Genomic DNA, 19870 nt, shown 5'->3' with positions numbered 1-19870 from the left:
CCTGGGACCCTGGAACCGTGAAGCAACTGTGCTAATGACTGTGCTACCATGCTGCATATCATAGAATTTAGAGTGCAGAAGGAGACCATTCGGCCCATCGAGTCTACACCGGCTCTTGGGAAGTGCACCCTACTTAAGTCCACACTCCTACCCTATGCCCGTAACCCCACCTAACCATTTTGGACAACAAGGGCAATTTAACATGACCAATCCATCTAATCCGCACATCTTTGGACTGTGGGAGGAAACCGGAGCACCCGGAGGAAACCCACGGAGATACGGGGAGAACGTGCAGACTACGCACAGACAGTGGGTCCGGACGGATTCCCGGTGGACTTCAATACAAATTTTGTGACAGCACTGGCCCCGCATCAGGCGTAGTGCAGGTCATACAGCCCCACCTCACTCCTGAACACTGACGCCAAAGTCCTGGTGAAGGCTCTGGCAAGGCGACTGGAGAGTTGCGTGTCAGAGGTAACCGCGGAGGATCAGACGGGATTTGTCATGGGCAGACAACCAACAGCAAACATCAGGCACCTGCTGAACGTGATCATGACCCCGTCAGGGGAAGAGACCAGAGGTGATCATCTCCCTAGATGCAAGAAGACTTTTGAAAGAGTCGAATGGAGGCACCTCACAGAAGTACTGGAACAGTTTGGGTTCTGGTCAGGGTTCACCTTGTGGGTGAAACTACTATATAGCGTTCCCGTGGTGAGCGTAGATACAAACACCATCAGCTCTGGATACCTCCGGCTGAACAGAGGAATGAGGCAGGGTTGCCCATTGTCCCTGCTATTATTTGCCCTGGCAATCATAGAAACATAGAATTTGCAGTGCAGAAGGAAGCCATTCGGCCCATTGAGATCGAGCCACTGGCAATCGCTCTCAGATCAGCAAAGGGGTAGAGCAGCATTCAAAGGGGAGACTAGATCAGAGAGTGGTTCCTTTTCCACTCCCATCCCCCAGCCAGATACCACTCAGCCTAGTGGTAGTGCCCACACTGGGGACGTGGAACCAATTTCCATACCATTTTGGTCTGACTGCAATGTCTATCATGGCCTCCATCTGCAAAAATCAAACATTCATCCCCTTGATGATGACGCCTCCTTCAAAAGGCAGTAGGGGTCCTATAACTGGACAGCAGAGTAGTGACCCTGGGGACAGGCCGAACTCCAAAAGTGAACGAGCAAAGATTGGATTGGATTTTGTTTATTGTCACGTGTACCGAGGTACCGTGAAAAGTATTTTTCTGCGAGCAGCTCAACAGATCATTAAGTACATGAAAAGAAAAGAAAAGAAAAGGAAAAAAATGAAAATGCATAATCGGGCAACACAAGGTACACCAGGCAAATCAGAAACTTCTTCTGCAAAGAGACGACAACGTTCCCACAGATACCAGGACACTCAGTGCGGTCAGACTGACTTCTGACTGCAGGTGAACTAGGGGACTGTAACTGCGCTGACATGTACGAATGGAAGCCAGAAGAGGTATGTACACTCCTTGACGAGACACTGGAGAAAAGGGAGGAACTGGGCATGGAGATAGGGGAGGACTCTGAATCGAAGCACTGCACAGGGCGAACTCCACTTCCGCATGCGCATGGCTGAGCCGAACACCGCTACAGCTGGTGCACAGGGTGCACTCAACCAGAACAGGAATGAGCGGGTTCTTCCCAGAGGTGGAGGACAGGGAGACCCAGCGAACAACACCCACATGTGTTCAGGCTTGTCGGGTACTGGATGACCTTCTTTGGAGCAATGTCCAAGATGGTGAGGGTGGGGGCCGTGCCCACTAGTGGTGGCCTTCGGGGTATTCGGAGCAACCAGAGCGCTCTATGGAGAGAGGGGCAGACACCCTAGCCTTTGCTTCCCTGATGTCTCCAGCTCGGCTGGCCGTAGACTGGCTGTCCCATCTGGCACAGTTTCTCAAATTGGAGGCCATAAAAGACACTATTGGGGCTCAGAGGAAGGCTTCCACAATGCGTGGAAGCTATTCACCAGCCTGTTCCACGATTTAGTGCCAGGGGACAAAGGAGATTTGGGGGTGCACCTGTACATAGGCTCTTATCTCAAGGAGACACAACTAGATATCTGCCCTATGGGAGTTCGTGGATCTCCCTTTGGTACCTGTTTTGTCTTTGCTCTCTGCTGTTTTTCCCTTTTTCTCTAACATTGCACACTGTAACATCCCTCTTTCATGTTGATATTGTACACTCTGTGTTATAAATGAAATTTTTTGTTTTAAAAAGCACCAATATTTGGAAAAGGAACTGTAATCTCATGAGTCTTGTCTGCAGAAGGACACAGTAGCAGCTCAAAGGGCAGTGCTTAAAAAAATAAACAGAGGCTGTGACATGGAAAGACCTCCAAGACTATTCCTATCAGAATCCACCAGTGCAGCAAACTGATCTCCCGGTACCGAGGCTGACGCAACAAACTTGGTGACTCCAGAGAATCTATCCCATCGACAGAACCCTGAAACTGCTTTCGCTGTTGAATGCGCATACAGTTCAGGAGAAGAATGTCTTCTTCACCAGGCCCACAATCTTGTGTTTTCCAGAACAAAACTGTCACGTGAATTCTGAACTACACTCCTTCGTTTATAAGCTGTAAAAGTGCACTGCTCTCTCGAACTGTACTTTACTCAACTGTGTGTGCGTGGTTGATTGCTGTAGTATAAAAATTTGGGGTGAGCATGTAAATAAATAATCTTTATTTAAAACCACATACCAAAAAAAAGGAAATGCTCAGCTCATTTGAAAGGTACCTGGATCTGCATCTGAAGTGCTGTAACCTGTAAGGACGTGGTGCTGGAAAATGGGATTAAAATGAGCGGCTAGTTTCTTTTTTCTATATTATGGTTGGTGCAGACACAAAGGGCTCTTTCTGCACCGTGACTTTTCCTTGGTTCTATGAGGACAATGTGGGATTTGGAGTAATGTCTTCTGAAAGGTATTACTAGGAGGCCAGAATTTAGAACATATACTTTTACATCAAGGATCGTGATAATTGTGTTCCAGAGGGACAATAACTGCTGCTGGGAGGTGTAAAATTCATATTTTATTTCCAATGGAATTGTTGGCCATGCCTACTTAAGATTTCCAGTCCTCTGCCACAATATGTTTACTTCACTAATTCATACTTGTATTTCTTCTTATCACAACCCTTTCTTCGTTCTTGTGTAACTCTGCTGTATTGTTACTTTCTTCTTCGTCCCATTCTTTTTCACTTCAGGTCAAGACATAGTGTTCAAGTGCCTTGGTGAAAATCTGCTGCAAAATGCGTTCCAAGGATACAATGCTTGTATATTTGCCTACGGTCAGACTGGTAAGATCCCACAGTGATGTATTTCTTTTACATTAAATTAACATACAAAACATATTTGACAAATAATTGCCAGAACACCTTAACTTTCACATGAAGTTCTAGCTACATTTCTTGCAATCAAACCTTTGAATAGATATAAAAATAATTTTACAAAGCTTTGCAGGCTGTCTTTTTTTATCTGGTCTTCTGTCAAATAGATGGTGCCTGAACTGATGAAAATATGACGGCGCATCTGTTTGAAGTAACTGTTCCTTTCACACTGATCGAATTCTTCATGGTATTTCTAAAAATGAAACTGAATTAATTCTGATGTGTTGTACACCTTATTTACTACCTTGTACACCTGCTCATTGGTTAGGCTCCGGGAAATCGTACACCATGATGGGTTCAAAGGACAAGCCAGGTTTGATCCCTCGACTGTGCAGCAAGCTGTTTGAACGAGCATTGCAAGAGGCAAATGCGGAGCAAAGCTTCACAGTTGAAGTGTCGTTCATGGAGATCTACAATGAGAAGGTCCGGGATCTCCTTGATCCAAAAGGGTAAGTGGGGGAAAATAAAGATGAAAAGTAAACATGTATAAATCTATAAGTGAAAGTAATTTTGTCATGAACACGTTAACACAAATTGTGATATTCTGCAGTAACATCTTTTTACCCGTATCTCTTGCCACAGCAATAGATATGCCTGTAAACAATGGCTGAATTTGTCCGATACACCATGTCAATAATTCATAATTTCTCTAACATTCAATCACTGTTAACAATTCTTCTATGTGGTAAATTTCAATTCTCGTTCTCCTTCTCCTTCCTCCAAGGAATGGGTCACATATAATCTTTTTTATTTTTTCTCCTGTGTGGATGGAGCTTGATGTCATTCTCTGACATTTCAAGTGAGGCCTAATTCTGTTGTGATTTTTTTCCCCCCCAGCATTTAAAAATTTTTGTCACCTTGAATCATGAATAAAATTTCCCACTATTCTTTATATTTCAATTGAATATATTGAGGGATCTTAATGCGTGGATTAAGCTTATTCTTTTTCCAATCAAGGGGCAATTTGGTGTGACCAATCCTACACATTTTTGGGTTGTGGGGGGTGAAACCCACGCAGACACGGGGAGAATGTGCAAGCTCCACACGGACATTGACCCAGGGCCGGGATCGAACCTGGGTCCTCGGTGCCGTGAGGCAGCAGTGCTAACCACTGCACCACCATGCCGCCCTGGATGAAGCTGATATGACATGTTGTCTTGACATTATTTCTTGCCAATGATTTCATTAAGGAAAGTTTTTTTTAAAAACTTTGTATTAAAAAGATGGCAATCCAGGCTTTTCTTTTTCCTATTAAACATGAATTATGATGCAATCACTGGGAGAGGCACATGGGAGACCGAATCTATTGCTGTATTCTCCAAAGGCTGCCCTGGGTATGTCTGTTTTCAGAGCAGCATTTGGAGATTTTTGGACCAGGTTATGAGTTAGATTGATTACCCTGTAGTGTGCAAATATCTCAAGAAGAGGCAAATAAAGTAAATGTGAAATATCTTTATCAAAGAATACCAAAAAAATGTTAATTTATTTAGATTCATTATGTCTCTACACTCTTGTGATGCTTGGAAATCAGCAGAAACTAATGTAAGTTCTTACCCTAAGCCAGCCTAGACCACTACCAATATCTTCTAATCTGAGTTTACTTTTCAGCCGAACCATGCAGCCTCCTCCAATCTAAATTAGGCATTGGCCATATTCCATAAGCGCATCCTGCTTTTCTGGAGATTCTCATAGCTCAGCAGAGCAGCTGATTCCTTGGAGCTGTTCTAGCGGACCACTGGTTACAACACCTCTCTGCTTATTGCTGACTGGAGTGTGTGGTTTAAACCAGCCATGTCTTTTACGCCACAAGTATCTCTGGCGATTAGAAGAAATTTAAGTTAGTGGTTGGATGATGGGTGTGGGAAGATGAATAGTGGGCAAGGTTACCCTGTCTGCTGGAGGGGATAAAATAATGGGCTTTTCCTTTCATTTCAATCTGCACCATCGTATAACTCATGAGTTGAAAATTGTGGTGAAGCGATGAATGTGCATGAAAATACGTATGACAGAATATATTCTAAGCGCATGTGGTCAGCCACAACATTTCAATTACTATAATCTGACCACCATGCAACTAAACCTATTCCTTTGAAGTGATCGAGAAACTTCAAGAGATTGAACTATGCGAGAGAGAAAAAATCAGACAAGTTTGAGAGAATTTTGATCTCTTGAATGACAATTGAAGATCAGCATTAGGGCACTGCTTTGCAAAGCAGTGAAGGTACCATTTTGTACGTCACCGGCTGCTCAAAGTGCTGGCTGAAGGTAGCATCAGTAACCTTGTTCAGGTATAACACCAGAGCTACAAGTCCAATTTGTGAACTGACCGAGTTTCCTTTGACTTGTTTCACTAGTCTTTCTTTGCACTCTGCATTTCAGGAGTCGACACACTTTGAAGGTGAGAGAGCACAAGGTTCTGGGTCCATATGTGGATGGCTTGTCCAAACTGGCTGTGACAAGTTACAAGGTAAGGAAATTAATTAGAAAGACTGCTCGAAACAGGACCTAGAAAGATGTAAACTAAATATAGGAGAAGTATAATTTTAAGGTGGTTCAACCACCTTTTTGGTTTGTGGTAGCAATTGAAGTAGCTATTAAGGGAAATTGACCTTTTTACCCAAAACTGCTCCTTTGCCTCCAGTTATTGTTTATTAATAAAATATGTCACATGTACCAAGGTACAGTGAAAAGTATTATTCTGCGTGCAAACCTGCCAGATCATTCCATATATCTATATACGCAAGTACAACATACAAAAAATAATTACAACTGTAAAAAAGGAAAAATGCATTGAAAGATCAATTTAATTCAAGAGTCTATTGGCAGCAGGAAAAAAATGCTGTTTTTAAATCTGTTAGAACGAGTTCTCAAGCTTTTGTATCTTTTGCCCAATGGAAGAAGTTGGAAAGAAGAATAACCAGGCTGGGAGGGGTCTTTAATTATGTTGTTCACTTTCCCAAGGCAGTGAGAAATGTAGATAGGGTCAGTAGATGGAAGACTGTTTGCATGGTGGACCTAGCTGTGTTCACAACTCTCTGTAATTTCTTGCGATCTTGGCAGAACAGTTAAAATTTGGTGCTTAAAATTTCAAAGTATACCATTGAATTTAATTGCCAACGTTTATAAAAAATAAAAAAAAATAAAAAAATTAGAGTACCCAATTAAGGGGGAATTTAGCGTGGCCAATCCACCTAACCTGCACAACTTTGGATGATGGGGGTGAAACCCACGCAAACACGGGGAGAATGTGCAAACTCCACACGGACAGTGACCCAGGGCCGGGATTCAAACCCAGGTCCTCAGTGCTGCAGTCCCTAATGCTAACCACTGTGCCACGTACCACCCTTTTAATTGCTGACATGATGTTTATTTTCTGTACACTCTGATCTATTGCTTGAGGTCTTATTTGCTATTATTTTGGACGAATTAAATGGATGAAGAGCTTTTCACATTTTTAAATCATAGAATTTCCGTGCAGAATATTCTATCTATCAAGGGAACAGCACAAGTTTACTTTAAATTTATCATACTTTGAAGACTATTGAGATTTGAAATTTGCATAACTATTTTCATTTTTTTCTGGCTGATCACTTTTTTAAAACCAGGGCTACTCAAACATCATTTGCTTCCTTATTAATAAAACACCAAGTAGAATAAGAGCAGCAATGGGAACTTCCCAAGCTGCTCACCTTTCTGAATTGGCATATATTGTTAATCCTTCTCATCCAAAGATTATAATTCTAAAATTGGTGCAGGAACAGAGAGACCCAAGGGGGTATATGTGTGAAAATTGTTGAAGATGAAGAGCAGATTAAGTAGGATTCTGGGCCTCCTAAATAGAGGACATTATGCTGGACCTTTGTAAAATGCGGGTCTGACCTCAACCGGAGTATTGTGTCCAGTTCTGGGCATCACACCTCAGAGAGTCAAGAGTGCAGGAAAGATTTGCGAGGATGGCTCCAGGGAAGAGAAACTTCAGGTATCAGGCTAGATTGAAGAAGCTTGAGTTGTTCTCTGAGATGAAACAGTTGAGAGGAGATTTGACGAAGGTGCTCAAAATCATGAGGGTCCTCGACAGTGAGACTGGTGGAAGGCTCGATAACCAGTGGTCACTGAAACAGCAGCAACATGAGAAAACAGCTTTTTTAATGCAGTGCGAGGTTAGGGCCTGGAATACACGAAATAGACCCAGATGTAGATCATATGGCCCGTGGAACTTGCTCTGTCGTTTAATACGATCACGGATGATCTCGGACTTCAACCCCACTTTCCTGCCTGCTCCCCATATCTCTTAATTCCCCGAGACCAAACACCTGTCTATCCCAGCCTGTAATGTATTCAACGATGGAGCATTCAGAGCCCTATGGTGCAGAAAATTTCAAAGCCCTTTGACCGCAGTGAACTGCACTGCCCAAGAGCGTGGCAGAGGCAGATTCAATTTGGCTTTCGAAGGAGAATTGGACAAGCACTTTTAAGAGGGAAAGAAAAAATCACTGGGTTATGGGGAAAGAGCTGGGCAGTGGGATGAACTGGTTTGCTCTTGCACCAAGTTAGCACAGACTTGCTGATGATGTACTGTACCATTCTCTGATACTTCATCTCTAAATCAGAATTCTGGAATCCCCTGTCTAGTGTAATTTGGAGGCATGTTGCTGTAAGGGCTGTAGCGGTTCAAAGGCTCATTACCTCAGGGGTGATGACAATGGGCAATAAATGCTTGCATCAATCACCTTCAGTCCTCTCATGTGCTTTAATTTAGCTTATTTTAATAAAGCACAATGGAAAATTTAGTTCATATTACGTAAAGATGAAAATCTGAAACCAAAGCTGACAATACTGAAAATATAGCCAGCATCTGAAAGAAATTGACAGGGGCTACTTGAATTCTGATCAATAGGTCTTCCCTGAGTAATGCCCTGTTCTTGTTTTTTTTAACGTTGTAGTTTACAGTGACATTTCAGAGTTCACTGCATAGTTGGGGCTTTCATTAATTTTTCATATAAATAATCTTTTATTGTCACAAGTATGAAGTTACTGTGAAAAGCCCCTAGTCGCCACACTCCGGATCCTGTTCTGGTAAACTGGTACGGGAATTGAACCACGCTGCTGGCCTTGTTCTGCATCACAAATCAGCTGTCTAGCCCACTGAGCTAAACAAGCCCTTATTAATAACCTGAATCATAGAATCACCATAGTGCAGAAGGAGGCCATTCGGCCGAACAAACCTTCGAAAGACTGCAAACAAATATCCATTTGAAATGGTAAAATTAGCAAACATGTAACTGTATCTATGTAACAGTCAACTCTAATTCATGACAGTTTTCACGCCAGCATGATAGTGGTAAATATAGTTGTGCGTTTTTATATGTCAGTTCAATATGCTTTTGGAGCAGCATAGTTGAATGGGTACAAAGAGTTACGTTTTTCTCAGGATGGTTCTGAATGGAATTATTCTTGCCAACCAAGGTTGAAGAGAGTAAAAGAGAATATTAACGCAAGTGGAAAATAGTGCTCAAGCCAGTTTAGCTCAGTAGGGGAAAGATTAGGGAGAGATTCTGGGTAAGAATGGATTATATCCAAAGTCCATGGTTTCTCTCTTCATTGTATCGGTGTTCACCTTTTGCATTCTTGGGCTTCACTGAATAGACATTAATCTGCTGAAATCAGTCATTTGTTTTTAAAATTTAGAGTACCCAATTAATTTTTTCTAATTAAGGGGCAATTTAGCGTGTTCAATCCACCTACCCTGCACATCTTTGGGTTGTGGGGGCGAAACCCACGCAAACACGGGTAGAATGTGCAAACTCCACACGGACAGTGACCCAGAGCCGGGATCGAACCTGGGACCTCGGCGCCGTGAGACTGCAGTGCCAACCACTGCACCACCGTGCTGCCCTGAAATCAGTAATTTGCTGTATGGACTGGTAACCACTATCTCTTTTGCAAAAACATACCAACAATTATTAATGATTTCACAGTCTAATACTTTGCCTTTGCTGTTGCCCACTTTAAAAAATAGGATTTGAAGCACAGCACAGGTAAGAATGTGTTTGCCAGCACCACTGCTGAATGAAGGGATTAATTTATTTTCCTCATTCCACCCAATTGACTTTAGGGAGGACAGCAGACTCTTTTCACCTGCGCACACCCTAGCATGACGCATGTTCAAGTATAATGCATTAAAATAGCTGAAATTTTGCCAAATATGAAAAGAAATGGAGACAGCACTCGACTTGCTGGTACTAGCCAAACATTCTCCAGTTTCCTCTGAATAGGTTTGAGTCACAGATATACCTCTGGCATAAAATTACTGAAATTCTTAAAAATGCAGCATCAATAGGTAAAGTGCAATCTACAGTACTCACTCCAAATGCTATTTTCCCCTGTCTTGAAAGAAAACGGTTGTATTGTAGGTACACTTGGGGGCAAGTCATTTTGTGCTGCTCGTTTACACCTCTTAAGAGTCTGATTATTGGGGCTATGAAAAGATGATTAGGAATCAGTGAACTCAAACAAAATAACAAAAAATGTTCTGTGGGGAAGAAAAATATTAATATATTTTAAAAACATGGTTCTCTTATTCAACAGGACATTGAATCTTTGATGTCGGAAGGGAACAAGTCTCGAACAGTCGCTGCCACGAACATGAATGAGGAGAGCAGCCGGTCCCACGCAGTATTCAACATTATTCTTACACACACATTATATGATCTTCAGTCTGGGGTGAGGGCATGTGCGATGATAGCTACTTGAATTTCTGTGGTGCTGCTCGTGTGCAGGAGATTGACTGAGTGCTTCATGTAAAGGAGTTGCAGACATGTAGATGCCAAGTAGAATTCAAAAAGGGGACATGAAGATTATGTGGAAAACATGGCTTCTGAAAGCAGGCAGGATGGTTTAAATTATGCACAGAATTCCAGAGTGCACAGTGGCTCAATAAGTTGCCATTGGGATGGGGGAAGCAAGATCTCATTAGAGTAGCAAAAGGTGCTCGTAAGAAAGTATGGTTAAAAGATGGTTTGTGTGTTACTTCGAAACGCCTGAAGAGGCGTGGACCTTTGTACAAGCCGAAAAGTTGGACTCCAACTGAGGGTTTGTGAGGGTAGGGGGGATGTTTGAGGTTTGATGTGTGATGGTTGTTGTATATAGGGGGTCAATCACACGCAGGAAATGTTACATGGGCTGGGGGAGAGAGACAAGGCTGCGACAGGAGCTGCGCCAGAGGGGGCGGAGCGGGCTTTGGAAAGCGCGGGAAGGGGAACGAAGGAATGCATATGGATTGGGAGACTCCCACGCAGGGAGGTCAATGGGACAGCGGGGGAAGCCGGGGTCAGCAGGCGTCAGCTGACTTACGGGAGTGACATGGGGGGAGCAAAAAAGCTAGACGGGGTCGAGCGGGGGGAGGGGAGGGGGGAAGGGGGGAAAAAGGGGTTGCTGCTGCACTGGCAGAAAGGGAATGGGACACAGAAGAGGTGGTCGGGACGGGGATCCCCCCTCTGGGGGACTCGAGGGCGAGGGAGGCGTGGACACGGGACTGGCCCAGAAAAGGAGATGGCTAGTCGGCGGGGCGTGGGGGGGGGTGAGAGCCCCTCCAATCCAGCTGATAACGTGGAATGTGAGGGGCCTGAATGGGCCGGTGAAGAGGGCTCGAGTGTTCGCGCACTTAAAGGGACTGAAGGCGGACGTGGCCAAGCTCCAAGAGACACACCTGAAGGTGGCGGACCAGGTCAGGCTAAGAAAGGGATGGGTAGGACAGGTATTCCACTCGGGACTGGACGCGAAGAATAGAGGGGCGGCAATATTGGTGGGAAAGCGGGTGTCATTTGAGGCCAAGACTATTGTAGTGGACAATGGAGGGCGATATGTAATGGTGAGCGGTAGGCTGCAAGGGATGTGGGTGGTGTTGGTAAACGTATACGACCCGAACTGGGATGATGCAGGATTCATGAAGCGCATGTTGGGGTGCATTCCGGACCTGGAGATAGGAGGCCTGATAATGGGAGGGGACTTCAATACAGTGTTGGATCCAGCACTAGACCGCTCCAAATCAAGGACTGGAAAGAGGCTGGCGGCGGCCAAGGTACTTAGGGGGTTTATGGATCAGATGGGGGGAGTGGACCCATGGAGGTTTGCAAGACCGCAGGCCAGGGAATTTTCTTTCTTCTCCCATGTACACAAAGCCTACTCCCGGATAGATTTCTTTGTTCTGGGTAGGGCACTCATCCCGAGGGTGGAGGGAACGGAGTATTCGGCTATAGCCGTTTCGGACCATGCCCACACTGGGTGGAACTGGAGCTGGGAGAGGAGAGGGACCAACGCCCGTTGTGGCGGCTGGATGTGGGACTGCTGGCGGACGAGGTGGTGTGTGGGAAGGTGAGGGGGTGTATCGAAAGGTACTTGGAGGCCAACGACAATGGGGAGGTGCGGGTGGGGGTGGTATGGGAGGCGTTGAAGGCGGTGATCAGGGGAGAGCTAATTTCCATTAAGGCTCATAGGGAGAAGACAGAGGGTATGGAAAGGCAGAGGTTAGTGGGGGAGATTTTGAGAGTGGACAGGAGATACGCAGAGGCCCCGGAGGAAAGATTACTTGGGGAAAGACGACGGCTCCAGACGGAGTTTGACCTGTTGACCAGAGGGAAGGCGGAGGCACAGTGGAGGAAAGCGCAGGGGGCGACCTACGAGTATGGGGAAAAGGCTAGTCGGATGCTGGCACACCAGCTCCGTAAGAGGATGGCAGCGAGGGAAATAGGGGGAGTCAAAAGCTGGAAGGGGAGCCACGGTTCGGAGTGCGACGAAAATAAACGAGGTATTCAAGGCCTTTTATGAAGAGCTGTACAGATCCCAGCCCCCAGCGGGGGAAGAGGGGATGAGACGATTCCTAGATCAGCTGAGATTCCCGAGGGTGGAGGAGCAAGAGGTGGCTGGTTTGGGGGCACCAATTGGGTTGGAGGAGCTGAGCAAGGGTTTGGGGAGCATGCAGGCGGGGAAGGCCCTGGGACCGGACGGATTCCCGGTAGAGTTCTACAGGAAGTATGCAGACCTGTTGGCCCCGCTACTGGTGAGGACCTTTAATGAGGCAAGAGAGGAGGGGACCCTGCCCCCGACAATGTCGGAAGCGACAATTTCTTTGATCCTAAAGCGGGACAAGGACCCACTGCAATGTGGATCGTACAGGCCGATCTCGCTCCTCAATGTGGTTGCTAAGTTGCTGGCAAAAGTGCTTGCCACGATGATCGAGGACTGTGTCCCGGGGGTAATCCACGAGGACCAGACGGGATTCGTAAAGGGCAGGCAACTAAACACCAATGTGCGGCGGCTCTTAAACGTGATAATGATGCCACCGGAGGAGGGAGAGGCGGAGATAGTGGCAGCTATGGACGCGGAGAAGGCCTTTGACCGAGTAGAGTGGGAGTACCTCTGGGAGGTGTTGCGTAGGTTTGGGGTAGGGTTTATCAATTGGGTTAAGCTCCTTTACAGAGCCCCGATGGCGAGTGTAGTGATGAACCGGCGGAGGTCAGAGTACTTTTGACTGTACCGAGGGACGAGGCAGGGGTGCCCCCTGTCCCCCCTGTTGTTCGCATTGGCGATCGAACCATTGGCCATGTCATTGAGGGAGTCTAATAAATGGAGGGGAGTGGTCCGAGGGGGAGAAGAGCATTGGGTGTCGCTATATGCGGATGACCTGTTGCTGTACGTGGCGGATCCAATGGAGGGGATGGTGGAGGTCATGCAGACTCGAAGGGAGTTTGGGGAATTTTCGGGCTCTAAGCTCAATGTAGGGAAGAGTGAGCTCTTTGTATTATAGGCGGGGGACCAAGAAAGAGGGATAGGGGACCTACCGCTGAGGAGGGCGGAGGGGAGCTTTCGGTATCTGGGGATCCAGATAGCCAGGAGTTGGGGGACCCTACATAAACTGAATCTGACGAGGTTGGTGGAGCAAATGGAGGAGGATTTCAAAAGATGGGACATGTTACCGCTCTCGCTGGCGGGTAGAGTGCAGTCGGTCAAAATGGTGGTCCTTCCGAGGTTTCTGTTTGTGTTTCAGTGCCTTCCCATCGTGATCACTAAGGCCTTTTTTAAGAGAGTAGGCAGGAGTATTATGGGGTTTGTGTGGGTGAATAAGACCCCAAGAGTAAGGAGAGGGTTCCTGGAACGCAGTAGGGATCGAGGAGGGTTGGCGTTGCCAAACCTGGGGAGCTACTACTGGGCAGCAAATGTGGCGATGATCCGCAAGTGGGTTATGGAGGGAGAGGGGGCGGCATGGAAGAGGATGGAGATGGCGTCCTGTAAAGGAACGAGCCTGGGGGCGTTGGTGATGGCACCGCTGCCGCACTCGCCGACAAAGTATACCACGAGCCCGGTGGTGGCGGCAACGCTAAGGATCTGGGGCCAGTGGAGATGGCACCGGGGTGCAATGGGAGCATCGGTGTGGTCCCCGATCAGGGGTAACCACCGGTTTGTCCCGGGGAATTTGGACGGGGGGGTTCCAGAGCTGGCATCAGGCGGGGATTGGAAGAATAGGAGACCTGTTCATTGATGGGACGTTTGCGAGCCTAGGGGCACTGGAGGAGAAGTTCGACTTACCCCCGGGAAATGCCTTTAGATATATGCAGGTGAGGGCTTTTGTGAGGCGACAGGTGAGGGAATTCCCGTTGCTCCCGGCACAAGAAGTTCAAGATAAGGTGATCTCGGGTGTATGGGTCGGGGAGGGCAAGGTGTCGGAAATACACCAGGAGTTGAAAGAAGAGGGGGAATCGCTGGTAGAAGAGTTGAAGGGTAAATGGGAGGAGGAGCTGGGGGAGGAGATTGAGGAAGGTCTGTGGGCTGATGCCCTAGGTAGGGTTAATTCCTCCTCCTCGTGTGCCAGGCTCAGCCTGATACAATTTAAGGTGGTCCACAGAGCGCACTTGACGGGGGCGAGGTTGAGTAGGTTCTTTGGGGTAGAGGACAGATGTGGAAGGTGCTCAGGGAGCCCGGCGAACCATGTCCATATGTTTTGGTCATGCCCGGCACTGGAGGGGTTCTGGAGAGGAGTGGCGGGAGCAATATCTCAGGTGGTGAAAGTCCGGGTCAAGCCAAGAAGGGGGCTAGCAATATTTGGAGTAGTGGATGAACCGGGAGTGCAGGAGGCGAAAGAGGCCGGCATTCTGGCCTTTGCGTCCCTAGTAGCCCGGCGAAGGATCTTGCTAATGTGGAAGGAGGCGAAGCCCCCCAGCCTGGAGGCCTGGATAAATGATATGGCTGGGTTCATAAAGTTGGAGAGGATTAAGTTTGCCTTGAGAGGGTCTGCGCAGGGGTTCTACAGGAGGTGGCAACCGTTCCTAGACTATCTCGCGGAGCGTTAGAGGCAGGTCGGTCAGCAACAGCAGCAACCTTGGGGGGGGGAAGGGGGGGGACTGCCTGGGAGGGTGGATGAGCAAGAGATAACATGAAGGGTTGGGGAAACTGGCACGTACGGGTGAGGGCCAGTGTACAAAGCTGTGTAAATATATCATTTTGCCATGTATATATCTTGCTCTGCGCGATTTCTCATTTTTTTTTGTTACGGGGGGGGGGGGGGGTTTATTGTTTGTAAGGGAGAAAAATTGTGTTAAAAAACTTTAATAAATATATTTTTTTAAAAAAGATGGTTTGTGTGGTACTGTGCCCCTTTAAGGGGACAAAATCCCGGTGGGTCATGTGACCCAGTTGGCCAATGGGGCCAGAGCGCAGAAACATTTGGGGGGGGGGGGGGGGGGGGGGAGTGCAGGCATGGTTCCAATTAGTTAGAAGTTTGGAGTCTTGGAACATGGTAGGTTTTATCTCACTCTCTGTATATACTTTATTAAATCGATCATTTGTTGATCCATCTGGTGGTCGCCCATCTGTTAGGATATTAGCTAGGATGGTGCCATGCGGAATTTGAAAGCTAGGATGAGAATTTTGACGTCAAGGGGTGGAATTTCTGGTACTTGCTGAAGCAGATAATCAGACTGGTCAGGGTCTATTTTTATAATGCAGATTGCACTTGATCAACCTTGTAGAATTTTATTTTTAAATTTAATGTACCCAATTCATTTATTTTCCATTAAGGGGCAATTTAGCGTGGCCAATCCACCTACCCTGCACATCTTTGGGTTGTGGGGGTGAGACCACGCAGACATGGGGAGAATGTGCAAACCCCATATGGCTCGGGGGCCAGGATCGAACCCGGCTCCTCGGTGCCGCGAGGCAGCAGTGCTAACCACTGTGCCACCGTGCCGGCCAACCTTGTAGAAATTTTTGAACCGTAATGGAGAATAGAAAAAGAAGTTCAGTGGATGTGGATTATTTGGTTTTTGAAAAGTGTTTGATAAGATATTGTATAGAGTTATGGCAGTGAGTCACATGGATAGAGAGATGGTTAGATTCGATAGAAGAAAGATTTATTTGATTGTGCAGATCTGATGAGTAATGAAGCACAAAGCTCTGCTTGACACACTCTACACAAATGATCTGAACGTAGAAATTAAGGGAATAATGTTGAAGTTTGCTGATTGCAAAGTAAGGAGGCATGGCAAATTGTGTTGAGGATTGTGAAAGACGAGGGCTTGTGTAGGCAAATGAAAGAAAGTCCAAAGATGTGTAGGTTTGGTGCTAAGTTGTCCCGCAGTTTCCAAAAGGTTAGGTGGGGTTATGGGCATTGTGTGGTGCATGGGTGTGGGTTCTCCTTTCAGAGTGCCGGTGCAGACCCGATGGGCTGAATGGCCGCCTCCTTCACTGTCGGGATTCTGAGAAATGGATAGAAATGTGCAATAAACAGAAGAATGGCGAAAGTACGATGTTAGATTAGTGGAGCAAGAGGACTTCAATGTGTAGATGAAGATCATAAAGGTGACAAGTAAGATAAGGGCATAAAACAGGTAAAATAAAATTCTTGGTTTTACATCTAGCAGCTTGTTGGGAAGGGCAAAAATTATTTGGAGTGAATGGAGAATTTTTGCGATTGCTATGGAGCCAGATTTGGCTAAATTCCAATGTTTTCTTTCTATACAGACTTCAGGTGAGAAGGTGAGTAAGTTGAGCCTTGTGGACTTGGCAGGCAGTGAGAGGGCAGCAAAGTCTGGAGCTGCTGGGGATCGACTGAAGGAAGGAAGCAACATTAACAAGTGAGTTCTTTTGATGTTGTAGGTGAAATGTTTAACCTGTATCTAATTACTGATTTGTGCTTTTTAAAAATTAAATTGATTAGATGACAAGATTACTATTCCTTAAGTCATTCAGCTTTGAATAACCTAATATCTAAACATGAGACCCATTAGACCTTATTGGACAGTGACTATTAATTAGGTTGTATGGAGGCCTAGATCTATCTTCACCCTTGCTATATGTTCTGCCACTATACCTCTTTTAAAATAAAAAAAATTTAGAGTACCCAATTCATTTTTTTTTCCAATTAAGGGGCAATTTAGCAAGTCCAATCCACCTACCCTGTACATCTTTGGGTTGTGGGGGCGAAACCCAAGCAAACACGGGGAGAATGTGCAAACTCCACATGGACAGTGACCCAGAGCCGGGATTGAACCTGGGACCTCGGCGCCGTGAGGCATCAGGGCTAACACACTGCGCCACCGTGCTGCCCCTATACCTCTTTTTTTATCCTGTAATGTTTTATAGGGACATATTCTTCTAACAGGGCCGTAAAACCTTTGTAATTTGACTTGCAAATTGGCTCGTTCCCCTTCTGCGCTTTAGTGCTAATCCCAAAAGATATCTGAAAAAGTTTGCACAAGTGCATTTTTACCCTCAGCTGTAATTGTTGCAGGAGAAACTTTATGTTCCTTTGTTGATCTGGCAGGCTGATGCATACTGAATCTACCGGTCCTCGTACTCTGCATCGTGTTGAATAATTGATCTGTGAAGTCACTTGTTTTTAAACACCGTTAGTTGTCTTTGGCTTGCCACTTAACTGCTGGGTTTTGAAATCCCTGTGCTTATCGCGTTGTGGTTTCCAGCAGGCTCTTGCTTACTTAATCTCTACCTAACTGTGTATCTTGAGGTGACGATTTATAGTTGTTAACAGTTGTTTTGTTAGCCCAGCATTCGTTCCTACCTTTGTTGTTTGCTGAATTTCTCCTTCAGTTTAAAATAAAAATTCTCTCCATGCGAGAGATCTCCTATTGTGATTATAAAATCATAGAATCCCTACAGTGCAGAAGGAGGCCATTCGGCCCATTGAGTCTGCACTGACCATCTGAAAGAGCACCCTAACAAGCTACCACCCTATCCCTGCAACCCAGCAACCACACTTAACCCCCACCATCCCTGGATTTGTGAGCTATTTTAAAACCTCTCTGATCCATGACTTGTTGATCTTCTCTTATGTTTGCTTCCTTATGGACATGAATTCCTGTTTACTAGCTGTGCATATCTAACCTTGGTAGCACATGAATTTGGATTCATATAAGAAAAAATACTCCTCAAATAATCAACTTGCATTTGAATGAGGCCTCATTGGTGTGTTAGACAAAACTGAACTCAGAGGGGGGAAAAAAAATTAGCTTTGTTTGACGATGTAAGCAAGGTTGAGGAGAAGAACTTTGTAGACTTTTGAAGGAAGCAAGCAAGAGGAAGATTGCAGGGTAAAGCACTGACACAGAGAGTTCCCGAGGGCAGAAACCTAGTGGCAGAAGGAAGAAAAGGGAGCGTGGAAAAAAAGAGTGGACTGATTTCAGAGGCAGCCATGATGTGGAGATGCCGGAGTTGGACTGGGGTGAGCACAGTAAGAAGTCTTACAACACCAGGTTAAAGTCCAACAAGGTTTGTTTCAAACACTAGCTTTCGGAGCACTGCTCCTTCCTCAGGTGAATGAAGAGGCATACTTCTTACTGATTTCAGAGGGTATGTGCAATTGCAGCAGTGGCAACACCTTGCAGCGCCTTTTTTTTTTTTTAAATAATATTTTATTGAAAATTTTTGGTCAACCAACACAGTACATTGTGCATCCTTTACACAACATTGTAACAATACAGATAATAATAATGACCTTTTTTAAATTTAAACAAAAACAACAACAAATAAATAAATATTAAATAACAAAAAAAAAAACTAGCCCTAATTGGCAACTGCCTTGTCTCAGGCCCCCCCCCATCCCCCCCCATCCCTCCCCCCCCCCCCCCCCCCCCCCCCCAAGTCCTGGGCCGCTGCTGCTGCCTTCTTTGTTCTCCCCTATCTATCTTTCCGCAAGATATTCGACGAACGGTTGCCACCGCCTAGTAAACCCTTGAGCCGACCCCCTTAGGACGAACTTAATCCGCTCTAACTTTATGAACCCCGCCATATCATTTATCCAGGTCTCCACCCCCGGGGGCTTGGCTTCTTTCCACATTAGCAATATTCTGCGCCGGGCTACTAGGGACGCAAAGGCCAAAACATCGGCCTCTTTCGCCTCCTGCACTCCCGGCTCTTGTGCAACCCCAAATATAGCCAACCCCCAGCTTGGTTCGACCCGGACTCCTACTACTTTCGAAAGCACCTTTGTCACCCCCATCCAAAACCCCTGTAGTGCCGGGCATGACCAAAACATATGGGTATGATTCGCTGGGCTTCTCGAGCACCTCGCACACCTATCCTCCACCCCAAAAAATTTACTGAGCCGTGTTCCAGTCATATGTGCCCTGTGTAATACCTTAAACTGAATCAGGCTTAGCCTGGCGCACGAGGACGACGAGTTTACCCTGTTTAGGGCATCTGCCCACATCCCCTCCTCAATCTCCTCCCCTAGCTCTTCTTCCCATTTCCCTTTTAGTTCGTCCATCATAGTCTCCCCTTCGTCTCTCATTTCCCTATATATATCCGACACCTTACCGTCCCCCACCCATTTCTTTGAGATGACTCTGTCCTGCACCTCTTGTGTCGGGAGCTGCGGGAATTCCCTCACCTGCTGCCTCGCAAAAGCCCTCAATTGCATGTACCTGAATGCATTCCCTTGGGGCAACCCATATTTCTCGGTCAGCGCTCCCAGACTCGCAAACTTCCCATCCACAAATAGATCTTTCAATTGCGTTATACCTGCTCTTTGCCACATTCCATATCCCCCATCCATTCCCCCCGGGGCAAACCTATGGTTGTTTCTTATCGGGGACCCCCCCAGTGCTCCGGTCTTTCCCCTATGTCGTCTCCACTGTCCCCAAATCTTCAGTGTAGCTACCACCACCGGACTCGTGGTATAGTTCCTTGGTGAGAACGGCAATGGGGCTGTCACCATAGCCTGCAGGCTGGTCCCCCTACAGGACGCCCTCTCTAATCTCTTCCACGCCGCTCCTTCCTCCTCTCCCATCCACTTACTCACCATTGAAATATTAGCGGCCCAATAATACTCACTTAGGCTCGTTAGTGCCAGCCCCCCCCTATCCCTACTACGCTGTAAGAATCCCTTCCTCACTCTCGGAGTCTTCCCGGCCCAAACAAAACCCATGATACTCTTTTCTATCCT

At 46.3% G+C, this 19870-nt stretch overlaps 1 protein-coding gene across 4 annotated transcripts in view; it reads left to right on the top strand.

Annotated features, from left to right (window-relative positions):
- LOC140427730 (kinesin-like protein KIF13B) overlaps window positions 1–19870 on the top strand; it is a 256873-nt gene that overhangs the window by 147868 nt on the left and 89135 nt on the right. For all 4 annotated transcript variants that reach the window (XM_072513344.1, XM_072513352.1, XM_072513335.1 and 1 more), the window contains exons 5-9: window positions 3235–3327; window positions 3686–3866; window positions 5797–5884; window positions 10006–10140; window positions 16432–16544. In XM_072513344.1, coding sequence (XP_072369445.1) covers window positions 3235–3327; window positions 3686–3866; window positions 5797–5884; window positions 10006–10140; window positions 16432–16544 — 610 coding nt within the window. The remainder of the gene's footprint in view (window positions 1–3234; window positions 3328–3685; window positions 3867–5796; window positions 5885–10005; window positions 10141–16431; window positions 16545–19870) is intronic.

The sequence above is a fragment of the Scyliorhinus torazame genome, chromosome 1 (assembly GCF_047496885.1).
Source record: "Scyliorhinus torazame isolate Kashiwa2021f chromosome 1, sScyTor2.1, whole genome shotgun sequence".
Classification (NCBI taxonomy): domain Eukaryota; kingdom Metazoa; phylum Chordata; class Chondrichthyes; order Carcharhiniformes; family Scyliorhinidae; genus Scyliorhinus; species Scyliorhinus torazame.
This window is presented reverse-complemented; position numbering and strand designations above follow the sequence as displayed.